The sequence below is a fragment of the Ambystoma mexicanum genome, chromosome 4q, assembly GCF_040938575.1.
Source record: "Ambystoma mexicanum isolate Mex_15411 chromosome 4q, UKY_AmexF1_1, whole genome shotgun sequence".
Classification (NCBI taxonomy): domain Eukaryota; kingdom Metazoa; phylum Chordata; class Amphibia; order Caudata; family Ambystomatidae; genus Ambystoma; species Ambystoma mexicanum.
The window spans coordinates 1,068,373,466-1,068,387,114 of NC_090928.1; the positions used below are offsets into that span (position 1 = coordinate 1,068,373,466).

At 45.4% G+C, this 13,649-nt stretch overlaps 1 protein-coding gene across 3 annotated transcripts in view; it reads right to left on the reverse strand.

The window, feature by feature from the left end:
* The window catches only part of CAPN8 (calpain 8), a 288,408-nt gene that overhangs the window by 14,909 nt on the left and 259,850 nt on the right, over positions 1 to 13,649 (reverse strand). For all 3 annotated transcript variants that reach the window (XM_069608633.1, XM_069608631.1, XM_069608632.1), the window contains 3 exons: positions 11,095 to 11,163; positions 2,975 to 3,053; positions 1,468 to 1,584 (listed from right to left, as the gene is read on the reverse strand). In XM_069608633.1, coding sequence (XP_069464734.1) covers positions 1,468 to 1,584; positions 2,975 to 3,053; positions 11,095 to 11,163 — 265 coding nt within the window. The remainder of the gene's footprint in view (positions 1 to 1,467; positions 1,585 to 2,974; positions 3,054 to 11,094; positions 11,164 to 13,649) is intronic.

A 13,649-nucleotide genomic window follows, 5' to 3' on the forward strand; every position in this document is an offset into this window, starting at 1 on the left:
TGCAGATGAGTAAATGCACTCTGCAGAACGCGTCAGTTCCTTCAGGTCGTGTAAATGGCAAAAGGTGTGCCTTACAAATTGCAAGTAACATAACATAATATAACATCATAACATTATAGCAGGAAAGAAGCTAGGAAAGGGGGTATGCTTTCCCTTAACACTGAAAATGCTGCACATCTAGTAACCACCTCTTTAGCATTAGTAGCAATACCAATAGTATCAGCGTCAGCAGTGGTACTTTCACTATTAGTACCCGGCGAGGGCGCAATCAGAATGAAAGAGCCATTCTGATTGGCCATCGCCGAGTCGTTACCAGGCCGGGAATCCCTCCATCGGGATTCCACGGCTTTTGTTCCCGGCGAGGGGTGTGGCAGCCCCTCAGCCAATGAGGAGGCTCGAAGCGGTGCCATCCCCGCTCCGAGCCTCCCCAAGGCTGAGAGGCTACCTTCGCCCCCCGCCGGGGACTCGGGTAAGTCTTTTTTTTTTTAATTCCATTCCCTCCCTCCCACCCGCCCCCCAACAACTTACCTTCTTGTTCCTGCATCCCCGGCGGGGGACGAGGGAAGCCCCCAGCCGCGTGGAGACTCGGAGCGGGCCATCCCCGCTCTGCACCTCCACACAGCTGGGGGCTTGCCTCGTCCCCTGCCGGGGACGCAGGTACATTTTTTTTTCTTCCCTCTTCCCCCTATCCACTCCCGCCCTCCCAACCCCACTTACCTTATTTTTGATCCTTTTTCAGGAGCGGACGCCCAGCGCGTCCGGTACTGATGGCCGCCATAGAAAGGCCATCCATGGCGGCCATTTACTTGGTCGTTTCTTTTTTTTTCTGTCCCGAAACGCCGCAGCGTTTCGGGACAGAAAATAATGCTTTTAGTGCCCCGGTCACACACATAATGCGGGCCGGGGTACTAATAGCAATATGACCCTTGCGGCGGGGGCATTACCGACTTAGGTAATGCCCCGGGGCCTTCGGTAAGGCCCTCTCTTAACTCGGGGCCTATACCAATGGGCCCGGGGCATTACCTGAGTCGGTAATGCCCCTGCCGCTCGGGTCATATTGCTTAAGTAATACATCTAGTACTGCCAATAGTAGCATCACCAGTACTACCAGCAGTAGGTGCAGTACTAGTACTGCTAAGAGTAGTAATGCTAGTCATATTAGTTGTAGTGCCAGTAGTAGTAGTACAAGTGTTATTAGTGATACTATTAGGAATAGCAATACCACTACTTCTACTAAAGCTGGTATTTGTATTGGGATTTGTAGTAGTAGCAATATTGCTACTATTAATATTACTACTAGCAATGTTATAACAAGAATGTAGTCTCTAGCAGCAGCTCATTAACTGAATATCTAACAGAGCTGGGATATTACATATCAAATATTCTGTTCCCTTCCACTCTTTAGATTGCTGACAAATACTTTCAGTCAGCTTTGCTTCGAAAGAAAGCAATAAACCAAGCACTTACTGAACAAAGTCTCCAGGCGAAGCATGCAGGCGACAAACCCGTCAAAGTCGATTTGCAAGTCATCGGTGGCGTAGCGCTGCGTGATGATCTGCTGCACTCTGTTGTTGAGCTGGAAACCTGGGGACAGGGGAGTTGAAGCATTGTGAACTAAGGGTATTCTGGCAACTTTGCAAAGGATGGCCATGAAACAAGGGAAATGCGCTGCGTTCAGGAAGGTGTGGCTTGCCGACATGCGCCCTTGCTACAGTGCTGCGCCAGTTGATTTCTGTGCAGCATGATTGTGGCCTGGGTGCGGAGAAGGTAGATTTTCTATAGTGATGGATGTCTTGTCTAAGTATTGAGAATTCAAACGGGAGTGTCGCCATTTTCGCCAATGATCTATTCCCGGCGGGCCACCTCTCCCGAACGGCGGACTGTCGGGAACAACACATTTCTGGATTAGTGCATGATTGTGCAAACCCCACAGGGATGACATAGCGTCTCAATAGGAGTGGTGTGGGGGATGAGGAGATAAGTGGGGTGGTTGGCGGGGTGAGAACAGGAGTGAGAGGAGGGGAGGAGGAATAGAGGCTGGCGGGAGACTGGGGTTTTTAGAGGTATCCCCCACATGAGACAGGACCTTTGGGTCAAGAAGTGGGGCGGGGCACATCCAGAGCTTGCATGGGCGCCCCCGCATGAGAGAGCGTGGCAGGTGAGCAGGGGTGTTGCTAGGTCTGGAAACACTCTGGGCTACGCTGATGTCGGGAGTGTCGGGACTCTGGGCAAGCTAGCCTTTCAGTTGTAGCCCCTGAGCTTCTATCTGGGACTACTACCAAAAGACACAGGACCATAAGCCTCTGCAGCTTCCCCTAGCGATGCCTCAGAAACGGTTTCCCTGTAGTGGGAAAAAGGGCTATGCATAAAATGGCCTGTGTAGAACCTTTGCACCCACGTTTGATATATGATAACAATACTCTAGGTGTTTCTTAAACAGTGCTTCATGCCAGCTTTCTCCCGCTAGCACTGGAATTCTAGCTGCTATCATTACCCAAATAAATGGTGCTCAATGTATCCACCTTGAAAGAAAGAAGGATGGAGTCATGAGGGGTTTGGGCTGGGATTGAAGAGTAGTGGATGGGACTGGCCAAAAGGACTAGCATGGCCATGAAACATCAATGAGTGGGTGAATAACCAAGCAAAACCCACAGGCTGGCTGTCTCCCTCCTTGCATCTCATCTCATCCTTCTCCTGTCTTCACTTCCCATGACAATAGTTTCAGCTTATAGGCAGCCCTTCCAGCGCCTCCTAATGCCAAACTAAAAAAGAAGCAAAGAATCTACACGCAGTGCCTTCGGGAAACCCATGACGCGGTCATGCTTCTCTCCCCCATATGTACCAGATGCTGGGAGTGGAGTAAAATAGGGGTGCAAGTTCGACCGAAGCGTAGCACACTTTGGTTTCTGGAGGAGGGTGAAAGAGCGTAGTAACATGAAAGAAATCCCTTAGATGTTCCAGGGTGTTTACTAACCTGCATCAATGAGCGCCGTCCTCATTTCATGGGCGTCTATCGTTCCTGAACGATCGGTGTCTGCCTTCTTATATATGTGCTGAGGGAAAAAGAGGTTATGTATTAAATTAATTGGCTTAATATAGCGCATACAGGCCACCTTGTGGCCACTTTAGAACACTTCACAACAAACGAAAATGAAGTAGCTGAGAGGAGACAGGGAAGATGGTGCGTTGCATCGAGCAGCGCGCATGTACACGTTAGGGAGCGGGAGGGGCCAATCCCTATGGGTCCACACGTTATGTTATGTGTTTGGTACCGTGCACTGCTACCATTTGCATGGTCTCCAGGCACCCTGGCGGATCTGAAAAGGAAGGGGTTGGGATGGGTTAGTTAGTGGGATTGAGAGTCTTGCACCTACCCTCACTTCATTTCGCACTTCCCTTAAATCCCTCCTTCTCCATTCCCCACCTTGAAGGTCCCCTCCCCCCTACCCTCTCTACTCCAGCCCCCTGTTTCTCCCCTCTTTTAATTCCTCTCTCCCCTCTCCCATTACATTCTTTCTCCCTTCCTTCTACGCTTATTCTATCCTTCTCCTGCCCCCTCAACACTCCTATTCCCACTCCTTTTCCCCCTCTCAGTTAATTGCTCTTTGCTCTGTTTTGTAGAATGATTCACGTTGTAATCTTGCTCACAATGTTAATTGTTATTATTTCTCTGTATTTGTTGTTCCATTGCACAGCGCCTTGGTGTAAGGCGCTCAATAAATAAATCAATCAATCAATTTGGTGTTCTATATCGATAACATTGCTGGAAAGCAACAAGTAATTTGGGGTTAACAGAGGTCGGTGGAAGGAGAGGTTACAGTAGCTTGGATATGCCATAGTACCAGTGTGGTATATTCCTAGGCGTAGCAGGTCCTAAGTGACCCTGGATAATCCTTGCAGAGCAGGGTCTTGAGTTCCATCCTGAACTGCAGGAGTGTTGGAGTGGTCCTGACTGTGTCCAGGACGGTGTCATACTTGATGAGATGTGATAACCATCAGAGTTCAGGAGGCGCAGTGTCAAACTTATGGAAAGCCTTTAAACTGTGCTTGATGTAATGTCCTTCTTCTCTGTTGCTGTCGAGGACCCGGCACAGAATGTGCTTAAAGCTGCCACACGAGGGCAGGAAAGCCATCTTCTTGGGGATATAGACTGTATTTTGCATTTGTGTTCTCTGTGTAAGTGTCTTAGTAGGCATGTTATGGCGCAACTTACCTGGTTTCTTTCTTAACGGTGATCATCACGCGCAGGCCAGCGCTGCCACTTGGGATTTATCCCTTTTATTTTCAGCAACACTGCCAAAGAGGCATGGTATTTTGATCGCTCCCTGATAGATACAGTGGACTACTTACCTCGTTTGGGATTACCCCCACTCCTATTGTTGACAAACTTAATTTGATACCATTTTAGATACAACGTTGTTGTGTGATGTAATGACTGTTCTCGAGACATTAATGTCTTATATACCTTGAGGTGATTCTCTCGTGGCAACATTACCACACAGTGGTGTATGCAGCTTTCAAGGATCTATCCCTTGCATAACTGCCGATCCGCGCTACACGCAGTTTCCAATGGGTATCGATTTCCTTGCTGATGCCTTAACTTCATGGCTCCTATACCCATTATGATACGGTGTGCAATTCCTAATTTTCCTATGACAGCATACCAATGTACGCCTTTGACATGATCTAGTCACGTTTTTGGCCTTGAGAATGACCAGCTTGGTCGAAACACGTGTCGGCTGTACAATCATTGATTAAAAACACATCCAATGTGCACTTTCTATTTTTGACCTGAGGATAATTATTTTGATTGGAGCTACATATGTCTTTGGCACTGCGCCAGGGACATCATTTCACCAAAATGCCAGGGGTAGCGGAAGTGACATAACACGACCTTTGACCTCCAATGACATCACCGGAAGTGATGTCATTTGACCACCACCCTGAAGTGGCATCACGGGTAGCGATGGAACACGACATTTCACTCCTTGAAAAAACAGGAAGTAGCATCACATAGCATTGTTCCTAGGTACATTATGAAAAATATGGTTACGATATCACTATAATGTGATATACATTTCATAAAGGAATGGATCACCATATGTGTTGTTAATATCAGTGTGTATAGGCCCATATTGCCAAATTACTGTCAATGCAAGCAGAAGTCCAAGGCCAAAAGATAATGATGTGTTATTGAAAAGCACTTACGCTTAAGCGCTTTATATAGAAAAAATATATATTCAATATTATCCAACCTGTGTCGGTACTCATTTATCGACCTCAGAAGCATGAAAGGCTGGGTTTAGGTGTTTAAGAACAGACTAAATCAGTGACTCACCCCCTGTAGTGTGCCTGAAATAAACCTTTAATGAGTCTAGCAATTATTGTATATAATTTCAGAAAGACACCTTATTTGTTATTACTATTCTTTCTTGTTTAGGATCACTGCTCAAAGTGTTACATTTGTGGAACCCCCTATATTTTTATATTTTTAAGGGGGCTGAACAAGAAAGCCAGCCACTCCAAAAATAAAGAGCCACAGGGCTCTGGCCACAGCCCAGGAGCTTACATTTAAAAAAAATATATTTTTAGTTTTTCCTTCTTTTTTTTTAGGGGTAGCAAGGCAGCCCTCTGGGGTAGCAGGGTAGAGCCCAGGGGTCTCAATTTTTACCCCTGGGACCCCCAAATGACCTCCATGCACTTTGCGTTTGACAACACTCCCAAATCAAATTTTGCACGTTATGGTATGATCTTATACAGTGCAGACCTAGCTCAGAAGGAGCGGAGTGCGGCACAGAGGGAAGGTGCATGGTAATCAAGGGGAGGGGCTGGAGCGAGGTTGTCCCTGCTAGATGATCATTCCGATGTTGTTTGAAGACCAGGATCTCCACGAGATTCATGGGAAATGTAGTTTGGATTGCTTTCTTATTGCTGCTGCTGATTGGCCATCTTAAAGTGAAACTCCCACCATTCTGTGTCTCTGCAATGTTTATATACACACTTTCCATGAAGTGCCTTTCGAATAGATCTACATTTTTGATACTACATGACAAGATGTCTTTGGCACTGTGGCAAACGGGCACATGCGAGCGCGCTAGTTGGAAGGAATTGCTGTATTCCTATGTGCCATTGTGCACACTTCCTTTGCTGTCGGAGCTGTGCCACTTGGAGACGTTCATGAAGGTGTACAATTGACACAGATACCGCTGGGCTCGTCTTTGAGTCCTTGCTCGTGCGGCTGGGAGCGAGGACCCACTCATCCTTAAATCCTAATAAGGATTTTCAGGACATCCACAATAAATAAATACAAGGAAAATACCATTCAATTTGGATCTCATGCATACTTTTCGGTTACTCCAAACACTTCTACGTCCTGTCCCCTTTCCTCCATACTCGTGTAATGTCGTCCCCAATGCCACAGGAGCAGAGCCTCCTTTCCGCAGCAAACCCTTTATTTAGGAAAGTTAAGCTGGCGTGCATGCATGTCAATGGATATATCCGGCTCTGCCGCTGCCCTTCAGCTTCACACGCCAGTTTCTAGTGGTAACCGGTGGGATCGGATGCTTCCATCACAGCGGGTGGACTTTCACTTGCGTCTAGTCCATTTTTCTCTTTCCGTTTCCAGGATTTGGCCTCCCCTTCTCGCACAGTGTATGGCACATAATGCCTTTCCCCTTCATAGTTCAGATTCCCACCACTTTACATATCACACATTTCAATGGAGATTACATGCATGCGTTCTGGATCACTCGACTGCGATTTAACAGTTTGGCTGAAGTGCTGTGTTTGGGGAGGGCTCACCATAGCTTTACATGTCACTGTCCCCCCTCTCTGTAGTGGCCCAAGAATGCTAAGAAGATGGAATTGAGGAGTCCCCAGTGGCTGAGAAGTAGTGGCCCATGTATTTATTTTGTATTTTGTATTTTTATTGTTTTATATAGCGCCTTAATCCAAGGCACTTTACAGATAACAACCAGTAATACATAAAACATGGAACAGTAGAAGCAAAACAGTAAACATGAATCAAACCATACAATCAGCATTTAGAACAATTTGCAAGTAAGAAGGGAGAGGAGGGGGGTAGGGAAGGATCAAGAGGGAGAGAGTAATAAGTGAAGTGAGCAACAAAACCTTCTGGGTTTCATCTTTGTGTTTCAAGGTGCAACCATTTGGCAGGGACTGGTGGACCACTCGTTTGGTGGTGCATCGACAGCAATGCTCGTGCCACAGCTAAGCTCTTCCACATTTCATGCAATCGGACGTTCCTGACTTCAGATTCATCCTCGCTGTGCCCCTGCAATTCCTCTCCTTTGCCTTCTCCTTCTTATAGAACAGAGGTCCACAACCCCCTTCCCCTAAAGACCCCCAATTTGGCAAGCCACTAAGCAACTGCTCCCACAATGCTCATGCCTTTTCCATGCGAAGCCCCCAGAGAGCCCAGGGTTCTGTCTGTTGACTATAATGTGATTGGTGGGAATAGACAGCCCACATCGCAATAGCAATAGCTAGATCAGGTGCAACACGAAGGGAGGCAACTGGAGAGATGGCACTGAAAAGGTTACCCTGATTTTCAGGATTTAGTTTGTACCGAACTTCCTTATATTTATCTTGGTTCTACTTGCATGGATACTCACTTGAATGGATGTGAGTCTCTGCTTGTAAGGCCCATTACATGTCTGAAAAAGGACATTTCAAGCAAAGTGAAGGAGAGGCGCATATGCCACCTATTGACACATGCTGGTGCCATGTAGTAAACTTAGAGGGGACGTCCTACGCTCTCGAAAACAACTCGATGACATTTGAGAAGCTTTGTTCCAAGTTCCTTGACTTTGGGGATCATCTAAAGCAGTCTGATGATGAAAGGTGCCTGCATTACTGTATCGTCTCACCTTTGCCTTTCCGCGGTCTACGTTCTTTCTCATTGCATCTCTTTTCTGTATCGTTCCCCACAATAGACTCAAAGGGCTATTTGCTTCTCGAGTTTTCCATGTACGTCTTGAATCCTATGTAACAGGCCGGTTTGCTTCCGTCGTATGTTTTAGGTTTGAATAGTATGTTCTGTGTGTGAAAGAAATGGCGGTAAAACCTCTCTAATGGATTTACTGCCACTTTACCACCTGTTTCCTGCACTGCCAAATTCCTCCCTCAGAAGTGAAGTGTAGGGTTCACGTTGCGCTTATAGCTGGATTTAAATCTTCCACTCTACCTCCAAAAATCATCGCCTTTATCATGAGGAATTTCTGATGGCAGAAAATCTTATGAAATCCCCATGGAGTACTATGGACCCCAAACATGGGGGTAAAAAACGCTTTCTACCACTTGCAATGCCACAGTAAATCTGCCTAAGCTAGAGGCAGTGACGGTAAAGGCCCATCGTTTGCCATATGCATTGCTGAGTTTTTATATATCTATTATTTTCTTCAAAAAACTAAAGCATGCTGGTGCCCCTTCTGCATAGATCCCACCCCACGCCAGTTTGATGTCTTTTACTAAAAATAGTCACACGGAAAACCACACAGACATCTGAAAAAGTTGAAGCATTCCATACTGGTTATTTATTATTCAATTTTCTTAAAAGCTCAATTGTGTTTAAAGCACTCTAAAAATAAAACACATTCGGTGATCGTTAATATTTGCTCTGCATGTACTTGAGAAACGCATTCCGTGATCATTAATATTTGCTCTACCTGTACTTGAGAAACACATTCCATGATCGTTAATATTTGCTCTACCTGTACTCGAGAAACACATTATTTGCTCTGCCTGAACTTGAGAAACACATTCCGTGATCATTAATATTTGCACTACCTGTACTTCAGAAACACATTCCGTGATGGTTAATATTTGCTCTTCCTGTACTTGAGAAACACATTCATGACGGTTAATATTTGCTCTACCAGCACTTGAGAAACAGATTCCGTGATGGTTAATATTTACTCTGCATGTACTTGAGAAACACATTCCTTGATCATTAATATTTGCTCTACCTGTACTTGAGAAACACATTCCTTGGTCATTAATATTTGCTCCACCAGTACTTGAGAAACCCATTTGGTGATCATTAATATTTGCTCCACCAGTACTTGAGAAACCCATTTGGTGATGGTTAATATTTGCTCTACCAGCACTTGAGAAACACATTCCGTGATGGTTAATATTTGCTCCACCAGTACTTGAGAAACACATTCCGTGATGGTTAATATTTGCTCCACCAGTGCTTGAGAAATACAATCTGTGATGGTTAATATTTGCTCCACCTGTACTTGAGAAACCCATTCCATGATGGTTAATATTTGCTCTTCCTGTACTTGAGAAACACATTCCTTCGTCATTAATATTTGCTCCACCAGTACTTGAGAAACCCGTTTGGTGATGGTTAATATTTGTCTACCTGTACTTGAGAAACACATTCCTTGATCATTAATATTTGCTCTACCTATACTTGAGAAACACATTCCTTGGTCATTAATATTTGCTCCACCAGTACTTGAGAAACCCATTTGGTGATGGTTAATATTTGCTCTAACAGCACTTGAGAAACACATTTGGTGATGGTTAATATTTGCTCTACCTGTACTTGAGAAACACATTCCGTGATCATTAATATTTGCTCCACCAGTACTTGAGAAACCCATTTGGTGATGGTTAATATTTGCTCTACCAGCACTTGAGAAACACATTCCATGATGGTTAATATTTGCTCCACCAGTACTTGAGAAACACATTCCGTGATGGTTAATATTTGCTCCACCAGTACTTGAGAAACACAATCCGTGATGGTTAATATTTGCTCCACCTGTACTTGAGAAACCCATTCCATGATGGTTAATATTTGCTCTTCCTGTACTTGTGAAACACATTTAGTGATAGTTAATATTTGCTCTACCAGCACTTGAGAAACGCATTTGGTGATGGTTAATATTTTCTCTACCAGCACTTGAGAAACACATTCCGTGATGGTTAATATTTGCTCCACCAGTACTTGAGAAACACATTCCGTGATGGTTAATATTTGCTCCACCTGTACTTGAGAAACCCATTTCATGATGGTTAATGTTTGCTCTTCTTGTACTTGAGAAACACATTTAGTGATGGTTAATATTTGCTCTACCAGCACTTGAGAAACCCATTTGGTGATGGTTAATATTTGCTCTTCCTGTACTTGAGAAACACATTCTCTGACGGTTAATATTTGCTCTACCAGCACTTGAGAAACACATTCGGTGATGGTTAATATTTGCTCCACCTGTACTTGAGAAACCCATTCCATGATGGTTAATGTTTGCTCTTCCTGTACTTGAGAAACACATTTAGTGATGGTTAATATTTGCTCTACCAGCACTTGAGAAACCCATTTGGTGATGGTTAATATTTGCTCTTCCTGTACTTGAGTAGTCACAGTAGCAGTGGCTCACAGTGGACCTCCAGATGTCCTTATTTTTCTCTATCCTGCCCTTTCGTTTTGAAAGTCCAAAGTGCAGTGTTTTTGGCCAGATCTGCAAGTGCATTGCATTGACCCTGATCTTCCTCCCATCGCTCACCCACCTCCAGGTGAGGAAATTCATACATTCAGACCAAAGGACATATCATTATTATACAGCATATAGCCATTTTTTGCTATACAATTTGACCACTTCAGAGCAATGTAAAATATGTAAACATAAGAATGAGCAGATTTGTGATGGTCGTAATGGCCATTGAGATGTAGAGAACCACTGGCGAGGGCCTTATGTAGCCAGAGACACACCTAGCTCCAAACTGAGCCTTGAGAACTGGCAGAGTTATAGAGGGGGTGTCATGATTTCCCCTTCTCTCTAAAGCCAAATGTAGGCCAGCAAGGGGAGTTATGGGAAAGTTCAGTATTTCATAGGGTCGCAGTATGGGGCATTGCCACTCATTATGCGCCTTCCAGATGCTTGGGACTTTAACTCTCATGATCCCGAGCCAGTGTAGTCAATGCTGAAGGGATAAAAAGGACCATCGGAGTTATAGTCCAAAAACATCGGGAGGGCCACATAATGAGTCACTATGGCGGGAGACGCAGGCAGGGGTGTGCTCAGAGGATACAGGAGAAAGGGCAGGGAGGGTACTTACAATGTACTTCTGAATCTTCAACCAGAGGATCTTGAATTCGGCAACATCCAGCGTTCCTGTGCCACGATCCTTTGTTTGGTTCACGTTAAGGTGGAAATAGAGCGAATATTTAAGGCACGTGTTCGAGCAGAGCATCAGTCCTGGATGTATGCTACCCTAATGCCGTTAGCGCCAATAACGGGTTCGCAGCATCATTCAGTTGCCCAGTTAATAACCCATGCGCACCTATACCACGAACATACATGAAACTACACATCAACTGCACAAACACAAGGAAGCATTACCTGCCTATAGTTCTCCACCCATACTCTGCGCGTCCGTCATCGGAAATCCTGGTCCTGAAATCTAGAATTTACGCCGCCAGAGTGATGTGGTGGACTTCACAGTGCCTTTGTGGTGCCCGCCAGGTGCCCCTTGACACCCCCTTCCAGAACCTTGTTGTTAAATTTGTGGACAGAGTATTACTAGCTAAGGCAGTGCCAGGCAACCCGTGGCTCTCTGGATGTTTTGGCCTCCGACTGTCATGATCCTCCACCATTAGGTATATACTGATTAGGACTGAGGGGAGTTACAGACCGAAACATCTGGAGAGCCGCAGGTCGCCTACCCGGTAATGTAGGACCGACTAATTTCAAAGGTTCGGTATCAAGTCCCATGCTACCTACACACAATGTGCTACTAGTAGCTCAATGCATGACTAATATTGTTTGCTATGGACTATCATTACCATAAAGCATTGCTTCACAAGGAATCATGACCACAGGGAAACACCCTGGGAAGTGTGCACATATAATCTGAGCACCATGTTCCAATCAACTCACACAATGGACTGGATTCTGATCTTTCGTTTTCAATTGTTGCTGCAAGGGGCCTTTGATGAGCACGTCCAGGATTAAAATCAAGCCTTGCATGTGCGGCCATGTCCCAGTGTTTATTATCAATACTGCAGATCTGGTGGTTCTATGTGATAATGTCGCCTGGGGAAAAGTCACCAGGTAGGTAATTATTTGTTTTTACTGCACCCCTTAAAGTATTCCCCCCACATATTCTAGTATGTGTATTAGTTACTATTATATACTCCAGTCCTAGAATATTTGGGAAAGTGCTTGATTTTCTTGGGAGTGCACATTTTGTGAAATGTTGCCCTCTGGCGACCTTTTCACAGGTGACTTTATCACTGGATATCGATCTGGTGAATAGCAGCCACAGCACACAACTGGTTACAACAGTTGTGAAAGTGCACTATAGAAGGTTAACATCCAGGAATAGCCTGAGCGTCTGCTTTCTAGTAACTTAGCAGACAGATCCTAGACCCCCCTTTAACATCTGCAAGGAAGGGTGCGGACAGCTACAACTATAGAAATAGAAGTCCCCTCGCGGTTGGGGTACTTGAATATGAGGAAGAGGGATGACTGGAATTCCCACAAATAGGAAGCTCTGACACTCATATTGCGCTCTGAAACACTTGTGTATGAGCGCGATAGAAATAAAATATCATATCATAGGAAAGGAAAAAGCCACATGGCTGCTGATGAGGGGGGCGCATGATGAAGCGATCCAGAAATACGCAGCAGGAAAGGTTACTTCAAATGAGGTTCTTTCCTGCACTGCTGCAGTCTGCTTCCAGTTGAGTGTTCTACGGAGCTAAGCAGCAGCTCTGGCATTTGGGGCAGCAGCTGTGCAGTGGTGGACTGGGTAGCAAAAATTGTCCTGGACAATGTTTTTCAAAGTGGCCCCATAATACACTGTGAAGCAATGGTAACCCCTCTAGTAGGGTTTGGGGGGGAGGGAGTTAAACCGCTAGAATATTTGGAACACATTGGTACAAATAGTGAATTGTGACGCATATTTGTCCCCACGTTGGGATGCTGACGTATAACCTTTGTTAAGAGTGAGGAATAACGTACTGGAAGCTTTATAACCAATGTTTTGCTTTCAAGGGATGTGGGGGAAAAGCAGAGATTTAAGGAAGAGGAAAGGGTGAGAGGAGCAGAAAACAGGGGTAGCCACACACAAGAGGCTGGTGGTGCAGAGGCCCACAGGGGAATCTCCAGAGCTCCCTCCAGATCAGTCCAGCAATGAGCGCCCGCAATAGCCTCTGAAGTTTGGAGCAGGTGGAGTGCCAAAATAAATGGGATGAAGGTGAATGAGGCAGGTTTTTTGAACTGAGGGAACAGAGATGTAAAACCTGATGTCTTGTTAGGGAGCTCCTTAGGTAGATGTTTTTGTATCAAAAGCATTTGATAAGTGGAGAGAGTAAAGATAAGAAGAAGCTGTGCTATGATGTGCTTCTGGCCTTCCAACCCTGTCACAATCCCATGGTGGCATGAGGGTTGGAAGCAGGCATTAACACTTGGACATGAGCAGTGGAGATGTAAACATCTGCTGTGGCAAAGGATCACTGAGAGGGGGGAGGCGGAGAAAGAGAAGGGTACGAGGAGGGGAAGAGCACTAGGAAGTAGTGCAAGGAGCACTGTGAGGAAAGGAGCACTGGGAGCTGGAGGAGCATTGGGAGGTGATGCGTCACGGGGGGAGCATAGAGAACTCGCAGTGTG